Below are 16,604 nucleotides of genomic sequence, written 5' to 3'. Positions count from 1 at the left end.
TCAAAGACACAGGCTTTACCCTGGGCATCACCCCACTCTTCGGCCAGCTGTGCAATGCCAGGCAGTGTCGACTGCTGAGCCTCTGTCTCCTAGGAACAGTTGGGACGTGGCCCTGTCTTGCTTGGCTACTACATTTCTAAAGGTTGGGGAACGGGAGTCTCAGGATCCCCAGGACCAGGTGGCTGGTGGAGGAGGTATGGGCACTGACTGGGACTCCCCTCCCCCAGTATGAAAATCAGGCCAAGTACAAAGACCAGTGGGGAGAGCAAGGGCTGTACTACTGCCCCACCTTCTCAGATGTCATGGGACGCAAGGCCGTCCCCAAGTCAGATTTCAAGGCTCCCGTGGGGTGGCACTGGCAGGGCGACTGGATTGTGGAGCCTCAGAGGAGGTAAGGAAGATGCCAGCCCTGACCTGGCACCCGGGATGTCCTGCTGTGTGGCTCCCTCTCACCTGGGAGGGCTAGTGGGAACTTAAGAAGGGTGGGCTCCAAAGCCAGTGAGCTAGTTCCCGTGAGTGGGAATACACAAGACCAACAGCTGTCTGCATGCCAGGCTCTGCCTAGCTAAAGGGAGGTGGGAGGTCACATAAGGGTGTTTGGCCAGCCGAGGATGACCCGTGGGAGTTCAGACAGCTCTGAGAACTTGGGGGTCTCACTACTGCCCAGACTCCTCCTGGACACAGACATCAACAAGAGCCAGGTGCTGGAAGAGGTGTATGAGAACCAGAGCCGCAAAGGCACAGGCGCTTGGGTGCCTGCAGCTATTCCCAACACAGACATGGTAAGTGTCTCCATCCTGCCGCAGGGTACGGGGGTGTGGGGGAGAGGCAAGGACCAGATGCGGGGGAAGGACTCAGAAGCTGGGGTGTCCCAGCAGTAAGTGCTATGTCTGAACTCTGTTCCATTCATGCTGTGGGAACCTAGATAAGTATTTTAGCCCTGAGGTTCTTCTAGCACCCATGAAGGGGTTGTACCCAAGGACAGAAAACTGCAGACCTTAAATTGGATGTCAGAAAGAGTTAAGACACTGTGTAGCCTGTAGTCCAGCTGCTTTGGGAGACAGGGCAGAAGGATCGCTTGAACCCAGGAGCTGGAATCTGAACCTGAGTCCTATCCCCAGTTCTGACATAAAAAGCCACACACGGTGCTATGTACTTACAGTCCCAGGGGCAGAGAGGCAGAAACAAGGAGGCTGGGTTTTTTTTTTTTGTGTGTGTGTGTTTGTTTTTTGGCTCTTTTGGGGGGCCTGCCACCCAGCTCCCAAATAAAGCACACACGGAGGCTTAGTCTTAATTATGAACACCCGGCCTTAGCTTGGCTTGTTTCTTGCCAGCTTTCCTTAACTTATTCCGTCTACCTCTTGTCTCTGGGCTCTTCCACTTCTCTTACTTCTGTATCTCACTCTTACTCCGTGGCTTGCTGTGTGTATAGCTAGGTGGCTGGCCCTTGGAGTCTGCCTCCTTCTCCGGCTGCTTGATCCTTTTTCTCCTCTCTCCTCCCAGATTTCTCCCTCTATATCATCTCTCTGCCCGCCAGCCCCACCTATTTCTCTCCCCTGCCTCACTATTGGCCATTCAGTTCTTTATTAGACCAATCAGGTGTTTAGACAGGCACAGGAACACAGCTTCAGAGTTAAACAAATGCAACATAAACAAAAGTAACACACCTTACAATAATATTCGACTACAGTAGGCCCCGCCCCTAGTGCTTACTGGTCAGATAGTCTAACTTAACACGTAATCCCCATATCTCAGTAAGAGATGCTGTCTCAAAAACTAAGACCAATGGGCTCCTGAGCAATGAGACTGACTCCCAACTTCCACATGCATGAGTGTACATACACACACACACACACACACACACACACACACACACACACACACACTCTGTCCTGACAGAAATATTCTGTCTTCTCTATCACTGCATGGCTCTTTAGGAAATATGGTGCTAAGATACAGGAACCAGCCTTTGAAATTTTGTTTCATTTTAATGGAGTTAGCCCAGAGACTGCTGGCCACTGAGTAGACCCATGCAAGTCTATCTTGTCCCCAGTGAACAAGGAGGGAGCCATTCACCTCTAAATAAATAAGCCAGGGTGGCAGCAGAAGTAACAAGGTTTTCTTGAGGGTAGCTGGAAGTTCGAAGACAGGAGCATATGTGTGAAAACAAGCGAAGGCAAGCTTCGTCTACCTCGCATGACCCTCCCTCACCCTCAACATCCATAACAGAACGGACAGCCCGTGGAAGCCCTGGAGAATGTGAAGTGTCCCCAAGGATGGCACTTTAAGAACAACTGGATTGTGGAGCTCAACCATGCAGTGGACAGTGAAGGTCAGTCTCTGGTCAAGTCTGAGGACATGAAGGCCTGGGACCCTGAAGCATTCGAATCTGGTTGGTTCTTCTAGCAGCCTGTGAGTGGCCAAGCTCTCGGGCAGGATGTGTCTAAATTCCTGGGGATTCCCAGCCGCTTAGGGAATAGGGTCTCAGTGTTAAGATGCCCAGGCACTTCCTGAGGCCTGACCCTGAGCAAGCCTGGTGGATTACTTCCGGTGAATATGGATTTGGTTGTTGAGCTTTGGTTCAACCAAAGCGGCTCCAGGGAGGGAGCGGTGGATTGGAAGTCTTGAGGCCTGGGCTCCAGACGCAAGCAATTGCTGCACTTGGTCCCATGTAGCCCAAATTACACAATTCGAGCATATCTTCCGGGACATGAGGACCCCTCGGCCCCCGGGACCTGTCCCTCTAGGGACCTTCTCTCAGGCATGTCCAAGCACCCCCCAAGTCTGCAGGTACACGTGGACCCAGAGGCCATGGTGCCGCCCCTGCAGGCTGGGAATATGGAGTAGGAATCCCACCCTCCGGCCTGCCCCAGATCTGGAACTCAGTGGAAAAGACTTACCATTCATACCGCCGGCGACGCTGGGTGCGCGTCCGCTTCCGGAACCCCAGGGAGCAGGGCCAGGAGCTGAGCCAGGAGATGGAGACCCTCTCCTTCCTGCAGATGGTGAGACATCTGGAACAACAGCCCTGGCTGGGACACAGGCAGGGGTCACTTGCGACGCAGGGACAGGAGCACCACCCTGCATTATTTCCTGCAGCAGGACCTCTCTGGCGAGGGAAAGGAGGGCTGGGAGTACGGCACCTTTGACTCCAAGTTCAACCTAGACCCACAGCCCACGAGCCGGTTCCGTCGCCGCTGTTGGCACCGACAGCTGGTGCCCAAGAAGGAGAAGGGTGTGGCTTCCATATTCCTCCTGGAGGGATCCTTGGTAAGGTCTCCGTGGACTGAGTGACACTTGTTTATTAACTCTACCTCCCAGAGGCTCAGGAACACACATCCCTGACCCTTGCTAGCTGGGCCCCAACTCTTCAAGTTTGGCAGCTGGCATCTGTAGAGGGGTACAGGGGGCTAGGGTCTGGAGAGAAGAGTCAGGAAGTACTAAGAACCTTCAGGCGGCCTTTCTGGGCACAGGCAGTGGAGTTGGAGAGCCAGCCTAAGAAGGAACAGAATAAAACATGGTCACTGCAACATTGGAAGGACTCCTGGAAACACACCCCCGAGAATCTCCGGACCCCCACCATGCCCTTCATCTACTGCATCTTCAACAGTGAGCCCTGGCCTGGGAGTCTGCTGAGGGGCCCCAGAGGCCAGAGCCTGAGGACAGGGAGGAGGGAGGAGCCTATGAAGAGCTGGGGACAGGTAACGAATGAATGAGATGTCTCTTTACCCAGAGCCTCACTACTACCAGCTCTTCTGCTATATCTACCAGGCCCGGAATCTGATGTACAACCAGATCCTGACCTTTCAGGGTAGGAATGCCCCTTGTCCTTCAGCCCTGTCTCCTATCCCCCAAGGCCTGACAACACATCCACGTATGTCTGTGATAAATGTCTGACGTTCAGATTCCTCCCCCAAGCAGCTTGTCCTCGTTAGGATGACTATTGCTGTGATGAAACACCGTGACCAAAAGCAACTGGGGAAGGAAAGGGTTTATTTCTCTCACACTTCCATATAACAGTTCATCACTGAAAGCAGCGAGGACAGAAACTCACACAGGGCAGGAACCCTGGGGGCAGGAGCTGAGGCAGAGACCTTGGAGGGGTGCTGCTTACTGGCTTGCTCAGCCTGCTTTCTTATAGAACCTAGGACCACCAGCTCAGTGGTGACTCCACCCACAATAGGCTGGACCTTCCCACATCAATCACTAACTAAGAAAATGCCCTATAAGCCTGCCTACAAACTGGTCTTATGAAGGCAGTTTCTCAGCTGAGGCTTTCTCCTCTACAATGACTCTAGCATGTGTCAAGTTGACATAAAACTAGCCAGCACAAAGCTTATGACTGTAATTTAGGGGGAAAGACCACCAAATAAAGACTACAAAGTCCAGGGTGCTCTTGAGATGTGACCCCAATGCTGTGAAATGTGGAAGGGGGTTGAGGGACTCAGTCACTTACCTGGGGTCAATTAGTCGGCCTAGAAGAGGGAGAAGCTTGCATGGCAGAGGACTGGAAGAGAGGGTGGGACATGAAAAAGAGTGGCACAATGGGCTGGAGAGATAGCTCAGTGGTTAAGAGCCCTGGCTGCTCTTCCAGAGGACCCAGGTTCAAGTCTCAGCACTCACACAGCAGCTCATAACTGTCTGTAATTCGGTTTCCAGGGGATCCAACATTCTCACACAGACATTTATGTAGGCAAAGCACAAATGCATACAATATAAAAAGAAATGGAGGGAGGGAAGAGAAGACAGAGAGAGAGAGAGAGAGAGAGAGAGAGAGAGAGAGAGAGAGAGAGAGATGCTGGGGAACCATGTCATTTGAGGCTTTGTAGAAGAGAGACAGGGAAGAGGCCTTGTATGAGGAAGACCCACAGAATCATTCAGGAGGTGAGCTGAGTACTCCCACCCTGTTCTGTCAATGGCACTGTGACAGAAGATAAGCAATGGAAGCAATGGGTGGCTGGGCTTCTGGGATGTCTGCTGAACTCTGTGTCCCCTGAGCATCACCAACCATATTAAAGGACACTCAGTGCTGCTGTGGATGATCAATTATGGGAAGCCTTGGCTGGGGGTGGTGGTGGCGGCGGCGCACACTTTTAATCCCAGCACTCAGGAGGCAGAGGCAGGCAGATCTCTGTGAGTTTGAGGCCAGGCTGGGGTACAGAGCGAGTTTCAGGAAAGGCACCAAAGCTACACAGAGAAAAACCTGTCTTGAAAAACCAAAATAATAATAATAATAATAATAATAATAATAATAATAATAATAATGGGAAGTCTTATCCCTAGAACTCCTCCACAAGATCCTCTTTCCTTCATCCCTGAGAAAGCCAAGCTGTAACCACAGTGGGCATGGCGTTCACATGGATGGAAGCCAAGGTTCCCCTGGCCTGTGGGGTAGGCAGTTGATCTGCAGCTCCTGCTGAAGCTGCCTTCTAGAAGGGCTGCCATTGGCAGTGGCGGCCCATCCTGAGTCTCCTCGGGTCTAATGGCTGCCACTGCAGAGAGGACACCCTCACTTAGCAGTTTGGAGTGGTGACGCCCGGCCCTCCCTCCCTGCTTTAGAGCCTTTCGTTCGAGTGGTCTTCTTGAACTACAGCCTGTGTACCCAGACACTACGAAGCTCCGCCGCTCCGACGTGGTCCCAGACGCTCATCTTCCAGCACCTTATGCTGTTTGAGAACCCCAAGGATACCAGAGAGAACCCCCCACTTGTGGTGCTGGAACTGTGGCAGCATGACTCCAGGGTACAGCAGGCTGTGCTTGAGGGAGGAAGAATCTACCTCAGAGCCCCGCTTCAGGGATAGAGGTGTATTTTAGAACAAGGTGTTGAGGGGTTCACCGAGGCTGTGGAGGAGTCATGTGGATGTGTTAACGGAGCCCCCCTTTCTTCCTCAGAAGCCCATGCTGGAAACCTGGTTGGGCCTCCACATTCTCTGAACTCCCTCCTCCTCTAGGGAAACAAAATCTTATGGGGACGGAGCATGTGGCCCCCGGTGGTTTGGCTGGACCTCCAAGGCTGGGCCTTGACCCCCCTGAGGTGGCATCCCCTTGTGAGAGAGTTGGGAGAGGAAGAGGGTGAGATCTTGGCATCCTGTGAGCTGATCCTCGAGACTGAGGTACAGATGAGAAGAGCAGGGCTCGTGTCCCTCCATCTCCAGCTTTCCACACACACCAGGACCCTCCCCTTCCCCTCAGAAAAAGTCTGAGGCTCAGGGCCACACACTGGGTTCAATGCTGTCAGCCTGGCCAGTCTCCCCTTTAACTCCCTTCTAGCTTAACCTGTCAATTCTGGGACTTTAGCTGAGCCCTTTATGGGACATTCTGGGTGGGGATAGGAGCATCAGGACCAGCCCCCAGGGCTTCACGCTCCGTTTTCCCTCCTCTGCCCTCCAGAAGCTGAAAGACACACCTCTGCCAATCCTAAGTGTCCCCTGTAAGAATGGGATGTACACACTGCCCAAGAATATCCAGCCCGAAGTAAAAATGATGGCCATTGAGGTGTGTGCAGATGGGGAAAAGTGGGCAGGGGGGACGCCTTTCCCAGAGCAGCCTGGGGCACCCTGGAAGCTCTTGGAGGGACTTTTCTGACAACCTGGCCCAAAGTTTGAACCCTAAGAACACATTCTCAGAGGCAGGAGAGACAAGAGAAATGGGAACAGAGGCTTGGACAACATGGCGGTCAGGCAGGGAGCAGTTGCTGTGGGACTAACCTTGTGTTGGTCCTTGTGCATCAGGAATTGATTTTCCAAGAAGGAAATCAAGGCTCAGAGAAAATACATTGCAAGCACAGTGACCAGAGACGACAGAGCCACAGTGTGAGCCCATCCCTGCTTGAGGCCAAACGGAGGTCCCCACGTTGGTTATTCTATGCCCTGTTACAATTTGGCCGGGAAAGAACAGTTAAGTAGTTCAGGAACTAGTGACTCCTGAAGACCAGCTAATGGAGTTGGTCCCCACTCAGCCCCCAAGGAGGCTCTCATGAAGGGTATGGACATTCCTGAGGTGCCCCCTTGTCAGCTGATAGAGAAATCACAGGGTGCCGGGTCACTGGTTGGTCATGGAGCTATCTAGGACACAAGTCAGCAATAAGCTGAAAGGCAGAGAGACTCTGCAAAATCTGGGCACTGTCTGCTCCTGTGGGCCCCAGAGGCAGTCAGCCTTGGGAGCTCAGTGTCTGAGAACTGTCTGGAGCCAGCAAGCCAGCAGTAAGCAGGTGTACCACTTAATCTGCTTGGAGGCCAGTGGAGGCAGATCGGCTGGTGGTTAGATGACACCTTCTTCATGGAGACAGCGGACAGCAGGTTTTAAGAAGTAGCCTGTCCCCTCACAGGGCAGGGAGACGCTGGCTCTGGTACTGCCACATTCCTAACCCTGGCCTGCTTCAGGCTGTCACTTCCAGGCCAGTTCGTCCCTGCCCTGATTAAGAAGTTCTGTCTGCCCCTTGCTCTGCTTTCTCCTGGTTCGGACAGATTATGGCTTGGGGCCTTCGAAACATGAAGGTGCATCACCCACAGCTCCTGGTGGAATGTGGGGAGGAGTCCCTGAGGACAGAGCCCATCAGCAACTTCCAGGAGAATCCCAACTTCCCTAAGTCCAACTTCTTCCTCACGGTGGTAAGAGGTCCTGGGAAGGGACTGGACAATGGACAGTCTTCTTCTCTTGAGGGACCTCACGTTCCCCTCTCTTTGGGCTATAGTTCATGCCTCTGGAGGAGACCCATGCATTGCCCCTGGTGGTGAAAGTGGTGGACAACCAGGTCTATGGCCAGCAGATTGTGGTGGGTCAAGCCAACATTGACTTCCTCCAGCCCTATTTCTGTGACCCCTGGGCTCTGAACTACACACCTGTAAAGCTGCCAGGTATGATCCTTTCTCCTAGTCCTCTCTTGCTCTCTACAGGAAGCCCTCATTGGGAGTAGGGTGGGACCCTGGCTCCCTTGTGGGGTTGGCGCCCCTCTTCCTTGGCTTCTCCCTTCCTGAGGCTCATGACTGTGTTCTCTCCACAGCCCTGTCTGTGAAGAAGCCCAATACTGTGAGTAAGGGCCCCAGGCTACCTTCTCCCATACCATTTACATGAATGACTCTGCCCTGTAGAGGGATGTCTATTAAACTAAACCTATGAGGAGGCTTAACTGTACAGTAGAAGGCTAAGGGTTGGTCCTCAGTCAAGTCTGCATGTGAGAATCACTTGAGTGTTTCAGGGAGGTTAGAGGGGAGTTCTGAGTCAGGGTCTCATGTATCTGAGGCTGGTCTTGAACTTGCTATGTAATAGAGGATAACCTTGAACTCTGTATCTTCTTGTCTCCTCCTCCCAAGTGCTGGATTATAGGCATTCACCCAGCCCACCCAAGCTTTTATTATTATTTATTTATTAATTTGTATAAGGATATATGTGGTATGTGTGTATTTGTGTTCATGTATGTGTGTATATGTATACCTGTGTGGACACCAGACATAGCTCCATCTTGCCTTTTGAGACAGGGTTTCTTGCTGGCCTAGAAGTTGCTAATTAGGTAAGGCTAGCCAGCCAGCTCCAGGGATTCCTCTGTTTCCACCTCCCCAGTACTGGGGAGCAAACACACACCACCATGCTGGGCCTTTTTACATAGGTTCCAGAGCTCAAGATTCTCACACGTGCAAGACTGTGATGGTTATCACTGACTGTCCACTGAACAAGATCTAAACTCACCCAGGAGACAAGCCTCCAGGCATGTCTGTGAGGGGTTATCTAGATGAGGGTAATTGAATGTGGGTGGCACCATCCCATGGGTTGGGGTCCTACACTAAATAAAACGGAGAAAGCAAGCTGAACATTGGCATTCATCACTTGTTTCCCAAATTCATGCATAATGTGACCAGCTGCCTCAGACACCTGCCCTGTCTTTTCCTTACCATGACTTCTCAAGATGTGAGCCAGAATTATTCCTTCTTCCCCAAAGTTGCTTCTTGTTCAGGTATTTAATCACAGCAACAAGAAAACCAACACACAAGGCAAGCATTGTATGGACTAAGACTCCCTTACCTGAGACCCTGGCCACCGAGGGATCCCACTAGAGTTGACAGTCATTAAGATTTTGTTCCATCGGTTCTCAGCCTTTTGGCTAAGATCAAGTGTAAGATTTTGTTCCAAGTCCCTCTATGTCTAATGTGCTCCACGGTTACAGCACTTGAGCAACAGCATCACATTTTAATGCAGAGCAGCTCTTAAATACCTTCATCAAAAGCAGATGCTTCCAGGCATAATGGTACATGCTTGGAATCCCAGCACTCAGAAAGAGGGACAGGAAGACTGAAGGTCTGAGACAGCCTGAGCTACATAAGCAAGACACTGTCTCAAAAACCAAGGGCTAGGGATGTACCTAAGTAAGAGACTACTTGCCTAGCATGCATAGACCCCGAGTTCTATACCTAGCACAAGATATAAGGGGGAGGGAAGATTGATTTTGCTGGGTGGGGCATAGTGGTTAGGCCTGTAATCCCAGCACTGGAGAGGCTGAGGCAGGAGGATCACAGCCTAGGTACATGGTAAGACACTGGGGTGCGGGGGAGATTCTGCCTCCACGGGTTCAGATAGTGTGAGGTTCTGCATTTCTGAGCATGTTTGAGTCCTGACTATACAGATGGGCAATGAACACTAAGAAGCATGACTCTTCCATCCTGTCTGAACTAAAAGACCTATGTGAAGTGCAAGGGGACAGGAGAGCCGTGAGCTCCCGCCTCAGCTGCTTTCTCCACTCTTCTCCTGTAACCTTCCCACTTTTCAGTTCCTAGGCACCCTCTACAAGAGGTTCTGGTTGGAGTCCAGCAAAGACGAGGTAAAGTGAACTCAGACCAGGGAACAAAGGACAATCCCAGTTGGGTGGGGGGCAGGGGTGGCACTCTAGGCCCGCCTGAGAGCCAACAAGAACCCCTCTGTCAGGATGACTATGAGCATGATGTGGACTGGTGGAGTAAGCTATTCTGGGCCACAGGTGATGCTGACGGTCCCGTGCCGTACAAGTACAAAAGCTACCACACCTTGAAGGTGAGGGTCCTGGGAAAGGGTGGAACAAAACCTCCTCTGGGAGGGGCTAGAGGCTTGGCCGTGGTTTGTCAGGGTACCACCAAGTGGCAGAACTGTTGGTTTGGTTTTGCCTTGTTTGAAATAAAGTCCTGTGTAGCCCAAGCAGGTCTCCAACTTGCTATGTAGGTATAGGTGACCTTGAACTCCTGAACCTCCTGAGTGCTAGAACTGCAAGCATGCATCACCGCATTCAGCTTAACGTAGTGCAGGGATCCTGTAAGACAAGCACTCTCTCACCAAGGCAGGGAGGAGGGACTTCCTACATTGTCCCTAAGAGTACCAGAAACCCTTCCACCAGCTGCTCCATCTGAAGCAGACACTGACGGGCCCAACATTTTGGAAAAGGCTTGGGAGCTGGTCGTCCCTTCACCTCTTGATTTCCAGTGGTTCCCACAAGCCCAGGTCCTGCATATGCCCCCTACAGGTGTATGACTGTGAGCTGGAGGCCGTTCTGGCCTTCCAGGGCCTGCAAGACTTCTGCCAGACCTTCAGACTTTACCAGGAGAAGCCCAAGGTGGACAGCCCTGTGGTAGGGGAATTCAAGGTGTGTCTACGCCAGCTGGGCTACCTGTCTCTCTACAGCCCACCTGTCCCTGAAGTTTCTAATAAAAACCCTGAGGAAGATGAGCCGGGGCCTGAGAAACAGCCCCAGAAGTAGAGCGACACAGATCGGTCTATGCAGGCAGGGACGGAGGGAGGCAAGACCTTCAGATTACCAGCTCTAGCTCAAGCTGGTTGTCCACAGAAGCCAGCCTCACATTCAAACCTGAAGGGATGGGTGTGTAGTCAGAGTTGACATTAGCATAGTCTGGAACACCAAGTAGCTTCAAGTGCTTTTGCCCAATGCCCCTTTAAATGAGGTCCCTGCCTCAAGTCCCCTGTTGCTCATCCTCAGCCTAACACTCTCCCTGCTGTACTGGGGCCCGGGAGGGGTGGTGGTGATGGTGAGGGCAGGCAGCTTTACAAAGTTAGGCTTAGCACTGTCAGATTGGGCTTCCAATGTCTTCTCACCCCCAGGGCCTCTTCCGCATCTACCCCTTTCCTGAGGACCCAGAGGCCCCTAAACCTCCACGTCAATTCTCGTCTTGGCCCGAGACTGAGGACTTCCCTCAGCCATGCGTGGTGCGGGTATACCTGATACGAGCCTTCAACCTGCAGCCACAGGACTACAATGGCCTGGTAAAAAAAAAAGTAGCCCCACCTGTCACCAGTGGTCCCCACGCCATGCCTAAATGACAGCATGCCGTTGTGCTTCCGGCTGTTTCTACCCTCGTAGCCACCACCTACAGGCACCACACAGTGCGCACCTGCTCCACTCATCCTCCCTGACCGGTGTAACTGCCCCCTCTCCCTTTCTCCCCTCTGCTTCTCCCCCCGCAGTGTGACCCTTACGTGATCCTGAAACTGGGGCAGACAAAATGCGGCAGCCGGGACTCATACTACCCCAACACTCTGGATCCCATCTTTGGCACGTGAGCTGCCCCCAGTCACCCACTGCCACTTTTCAGGTCCTCCATGCTATGCTGGAAGGCAGTTCCATTAGGCAGATGCATTTCTCTTTTGTTGTTTGGTTTTTTGCTTTTCAAGACAGGGTTTCTCTGTGTAGCTTTGGAGCCTGTCCTGGATCTCACTCTGTAGACCGGGCTGGCCTCGAATTCACAGAGATCTGCCTGCCTTTGCCTCTTGAGTGCTGGGATTAAAGGCGTGCACCACCACTGGCCCGGCATGACAGATGCATTTCTTCAGAGCCTGTCTCACCGACTCTTAGGGGCTCAAAAGGTGGCAGATAAGTGGATTATCCACCACTTTTTCACGCACTCCACCTACCCCAAAGGAAAGGCACTCAGGCCTCCGTGCACAGGCTGTCTTATAAATTCCTTTAGCCATGTTCAGGGACTGGATGCAGGTGGACAAAAGCCTATCCCATGCTCTGCTACCCACGTTCACCCTGAGTGAAGAAGTGGGGCTCTTAGGCTGAGATGCTGGCCAGTGAGGCAGAGTATATGTCCACAGCCACTTTCCAATCCCTTCGCCTCTAGGATGTATGAACTCACATGTAACATCCCACTGGAGAAGGACCTAGAGATCCAGCTCTACGACTTTGACCTAATTACTGCAGATGATGAGATTGGAACTACAGTTATCGACCTTGAGAATCGACTTCTGTCTGGCTTTGGAGCCCGTTGTGGGCTCTCTAAATCCTACTGCAAGTGAGTGTGGACCCACTCAGCAAGCAAGCTGGGTTGGGGGAGGTGTGAGCCCTGAGGAGAGGCTGAGAACTGGGCCGGACCTGCCTCTGTCCCTGTTCCCAGCACCCTTACCTGCGGCTCAAAGCAGTGTGTTCTCCGGGACCTGTTCCTTCCCATCTGTTCCTCTTGCATCGTCTCACAGGTCAGGACCATTTCGGTGGCGGGATCAGCTGTCCCCAAGCCACCTTCTGACCCGCTATGCCAGACAGAAAGGGCTGCCTCCACCGATATTTGACCTTGAGAATGACTCAGTTTTCTACAATGGGAAAAGGTTCGAGTTGCAGAGCTTCGGTGAGCCCAGCACACTTTCAGACAATGAAAGTGTAGCCTTGGGGAACAAGTGTGGACCCGAGATGAAGGAGTGCAGAAGGGAGGGCAGGATGAAGAGAGGTTGCCCCTGGGTAGAGAGCCCTCGTATCTCGCCAATTTTCCCTTCTCATAGAAGGCAACGGTAGTCAAATATCCAGGCCGGGCTGGGGAGGGTGCTCAGGTGGAAATGCTAATGACTTCATGATCCCATCTTTATCCAGAGTCCACACCCCCTACTTTCGAGGGTTTGGGGCCTAAGAAGGAACGCCTGGCACTGTACATCTTGAACACCCAGGGGCTGGTTCCTGAGCATGTGGAGACCCGCACACTGTACAGTAACAGCCAGCCAGGTATCGACCAGGTATGTGAATGGAGAGGCTGCTCCTGCCTCCTATGGACTGGCGTGGATCAGGAAATGAGTGCCCATCCACCCAGGACATAGTTCACAGTGAGAAGCAAGGACAGGTCAACAATTCACATGTATACAGACAAGAGCCAAGCATGCTTTGCACGTTAGTAAGAAAGATGCTCCAATGATGTCACTTAGAGCGTCACACCTGGAAAGGCTGTAAGAAATGGATGCCACACAACAGTTGTGGGAACCTCTATGGTATCCCACCAACCGTTTATACCACTGCTTTTGCTCTCCTGAGGTGTAAGGAGGTGGCATCATAGCTCAGAGGGTACAAACACTGCAAAACCCAGTTCTGGATGCTTAACTGCAAGCTGTCTTCTCTATGGCAAGGAACCAGGGACACAGATCTCCAAGGGCACCGTAATTATCCCTCATTGTCCAACTATAAAAATGGCTCCATCCTTCCACAAATCTTTCAACATTCATGAAGTCTTCTGCTGAGCAATTTTTAAAATAACCATCCTCATTAAACTGGCTTTCTCAAATGGGTCAACTCTGAAGACTAAAAGTAGGTTAGGTGGTTTGACAGGCAGAATATGTTTACCTGTTTTCCAAGGCTGGTGGCTCCACCCCTTTTTTCCGTTCCTCTACTCTCCATTTTCACCACTAATTCTTTCTCTCAAGACTCTCTACTTTATGGCCAGCTTAATAGCCTTAGATTGTGGTCACACAACACAAAATGACCTTGCTGACCATCCAGTTTCCTTACTTAAGGCTTCCATGCTGCTGAATACACGAGGCCCACCCCCACCACGGATCCCCAACAACAGGCCACCTAGCATGACCTCCTCCCTCCCTACCCCAGTTCATAAGTGACATCTCAACACTCTTGGTCTCAGTCAGCATCCTTCCCCCTTGCTCACTTGTCTTCCTAGACAAAACCTAAAGGGGTTGGCAGGTGGCCACTTGCCGCCTCCCAGAAATCTCTGTGCCCAACCCCTGGGTAGTGGGAACACAGCCTCATCCAAGCCTCTGACCCTCCCTCATGCCACCTAACTGGAGCGAGACCAGCAACCTCCAACCTGCAAATCCATTCTGGCTCTAGGGAAAAATACAAATGTGGGTGGATATCTTCCCCAAGATGCTGGGGCCTCCTGGCCCCCGAGTCAACATCAGCCCCAGAAAGCCGAAACGGTGAGTCTGTGACAACCCAATTCCTAATCATGGCACTCCAGCTCAGCCCCCAGGGTGCAGGGAGCTTCTGCCCTCCCATCCTAAGCAGTGGGAATGCTTCTCTACCAGCGTTGGAAGGAGCTTTCCTGCCCAAGTTCAGGCTCTCTGGGCAGCTCCTCCCTCTGTGAGACTGTGGCTGGGGGTTGGGGGGTGGGGGGGCAGGCGCAGCTGGTCCTCAGCCCAGCCTCAGAGCACAGTGGCTACAGGTACGAACTGCGCTGCATCATCTGGAGTACCTCCCAGGTGGACCTGGTTCGTCAGACCTTAAGTAAAGAGAAGATGAGCGACATCTACGTCAAAGGGTGAGACGCGGGGGAGGGCTCCAGAAGGCCCCCTCAGTTTCCTGGTTCTGTCACCCTGCTGGAACCTCCTGGTCTTGAGGGAGACATCTTTCAGCCACTGCTTGTGTGAGGTGGGATGGGGACCACACCCAGGAACCCCAGGTGAAAGGACTCTGGCCCCAGGTGGCTATCTGGGCTAGAGAAGGACATGCAGAAGACAGATGTCCACTACCACTCCCTGACTGGGAAGGCCATCTTCAACTGGAGGTTCATCTTTACCATGGACTACCTGGCGACAGAGCGTGTATGCGTCCAAAGCCAGAAGGTAAGGGGTAGGGAGGAGAAAGGGGAGAGGGCCTTGGGGTCCAAGAGATTCGCCCTCGTTTCAGAGACCTGCAAGCTGGGACCAGATGTTAGGAACAAGTCCTCAGGTAGAACCCCTCTTCCTTGCTAGTCTGTCATTACTGACTAGTGGGCTGATGGGCATCCAAGGGCAATGTCCATGAGGCAGGCCATTAACACAGCCCTTCTGCTGTCCTCTAGGACTACATATGGAGCCTGGATCCCACCTCAATGAAGTTTCCAGCCCGGCTCATCATCCAGATATGGGACAATGACTTCTTCTCCCCTGATGACTTCTTAGGTGAGGTCCTGGTGTAGGGTTTGTGACACAGGACAAGCAATTCCTCTTGCTGATGATGGCCTTTCTCTGGGCTCAGGGGTCTTGGAGCTGAATTTATCAGACATGCCCCTTCCGGCTGTGAGCAGCAAGCAGTGCTCCCTCAAGATGATGGAAACGGACAGCAAATGGCCCTCCATGCAACCGAAGCGCATCTCTCTCTTTAAGAAGTCCAATGTAACTGGATGGTGGCCTTGTCAGGTCCACGATGGGGACAAGTGGCGTTTGTCGGTAGGAGCTGGGGAAGGTGTTTAGTGCATAGGGCCACGATGCCATCCAACCTGGCTCTAGCAGACTTCCAGGACCTTAGCCAAAGCCCCCTTCCTTTGTGGAGGTAGGGAAGTGGTCCTGGAAGGCCCCTGCCCCGACTGTCTGACCAGGGCAGCCCCTGCCTCTGTCTCTGGCCTTTCTAGGGCAAAGTGAAGATGACTCTGGAGATGCTGTCAGAGAGGGAAGCTTTAATCAGGCCAGCCGGGCGAGGCCAGTCAGAACCCAACCAATTCCCTACACTCCATCCTCCCGTGTAAGGGCCCTGTGGGGCAGAGGCACCAAGCCCTTGCTTCCTCCTTTGTATAGGGTGGTGACTGGTGCTCCATGTGGAAAGGGATAGTTACTTCCTCCTACATGGCTAAGTTACAGTCAGGAAATAAGACTTGGGGTTGGGTGTAAGGGGCTCCCCAGTCTGTTAAAAAAAAAAAAAAAGAGCAAAGGCTCTGGATTACTTGACCTGAAGGTCCCTCTTACCCTCCATTCTCTGACATCTGCTGTCCTGGGCAGACGAAATGACTCCTGGTGGTACCAGTCACCTATTAAAAACTTCTGCTATGTTTTCTGCAAACGCTACCGCACCAAAATCATATGCTGTGTGGTGGTACTGGTTCTGGGGATTATACTGTTCAACTTCGTCTATTCAGCTCCGGTGAGTGCTAACCACTGGAGAAGGGGCAAAGACGCCGGCCACTCCTGTGCCAGCTCTGAGAGTACATTTAGGTTTCCACTTTAGGCTACTCTGGTGTCTCTTCTCTCTAGAACTATTTGGCCATGGCCTGGATCAAACCTGAACTTCGGCTGAATCCTCCCATTAAAATAGTCAACCTCATCGGTTCAGTAAACACCAGCAATATCAACTCTACCGTCTTTAACATGGAGGGCTCAAAACTACGGCCTTTAAAAAACAATGGGTCAACATTCCTCTAAGGACCCAGGAATCACATGAAAGATGTCGTCCCAGAGATTCCAGGTCCACAAGGCTAGGTGACCTGACTTTTCTCTCCTGCCAAGCACCCTGACCCTTGGGCTTCCTAGCAGATCCTTGTTTGAGTCTTCTAGGATATGTCCAAAGGGCTGTGCATATTCTGACTCAAATGTTTATAGAGACCACCTCCAACAAGAGCAGAGCTGTTCATTTTCTACTGAAATAAATATGTTTTTCTAACAAA

At 52.2% G+C, this 16,604-nt stretch overlaps 1 protein-coding gene across 1 annotated transcript in view; it reads left to right on the top strand.

Moving 5' to 3' along the window:
• Fer1l5 (fer-1 like family member 5) overlaps window positions 1–16,604 on the top strand; it is a 52,440-nt gene extending 35,836 nt beyond the window's left edge. The window contains exons 25-53 of the mRNA XM_059281514.1: window positions 228–391; window positions 668–782; window positions 2,230–2,332; window positions 2,830–3,005; window positions 3,100–3,270; window positions 3,474–3,609; window positions 3,734–3,811; window positions 5,560–5,741; window positions 5,952–6,113; window positions 6,391–6,495; window positions 7,467–7,610; window positions 7,694–7,856; window positions 8,003–8,028; window positions 9,761–9,811; window positions 9,916–10,020; window positions 10,484–10,603; window positions 11,077–11,238; window positions 11,440–11,531; window positions 12,099–12,269; window positions 12,451–12,599; window positions 12,839–12,978; window positions 14,078–14,166; window positions 14,412–14,507; window positions 14,670–14,811; window positions 15,030–15,129; window positions 15,206–15,396; window positions 15,579–15,688; window positions 15,943–16,084; window positions 16,195–16,604. Coding sequence (XP_059137497.1) covers window positions 228–391; window positions 668–782; window positions 2,230–2,332; window positions 2,830–3,005; window positions 3,100–3,270; window positions 3,474–3,609; window positions 3,734–3,811; window positions 5,560–5,741; window positions 5,952–6,113; window positions 6,391–6,495; window positions 7,467–7,610; window positions 7,694–7,856; window positions 8,003–8,028; window positions 9,761–9,811; window positions 9,916–10,020; window positions 10,484–10,603; window positions 11,077–11,238; window positions 11,440–11,531; window positions 12,099–12,269; window positions 12,451–12,599; window positions 12,839–12,978; window positions 14,078–14,166; window positions 14,412–14,507; window positions 14,670–14,811; window positions 15,030–15,129; window positions 15,206–15,396; window positions 15,579–15,688; window positions 15,943–16,084; window positions 16,195–16,362 — 3,753 coding nt within the window. The 3' untranslated portion in view covers window positions 16,363–16,604. The remainder of the gene's footprint in view (window positions 1–227; window positions 392–667; window positions 783–2,229; window positions 2,333–2,829; window positions 3,006–3,099; window positions 3,271–3,473; window positions 3,610–3,733; window positions 3,812–5,559; window positions 5,742–5,951; window positions 6,114–6,390; window positions 6,496–7,466; window positions 7,611–7,693; window positions 7,857–8,002; window positions 8,029–9,760; window positions 9,812–9,915; window positions 10,021–10,483; window positions 10,604–11,076; window positions 11,239–11,439; window positions 11,532–12,098; window positions 12,270–12,450; window positions 12,600–12,838; window positions 12,979–14,077; window positions 14,167–14,411; window positions 14,508–14,669; window positions 14,812–15,029; window positions 15,130–15,205; window positions 15,397–15,578; window positions 15,689–15,942; window positions 16,085–16,194) is intronic.

Source organism: Peromyscus eremicus, chromosome 16_21, assembly GCF_949786415.1.
Source record: "Peromyscus eremicus chromosome 16_21, PerEre_H2_v1, whole genome shotgun sequence".
NCBI lineage: Eukaryota > Metazoa > Chordata > Mammalia > Rodentia > Cricetidae > Peromyscus > Peromyscus eremicus.
Note: the sequence above shows the minus strand (reverse complement) of the source record. Positions and strands in the feature narration are given on the sequence as shown.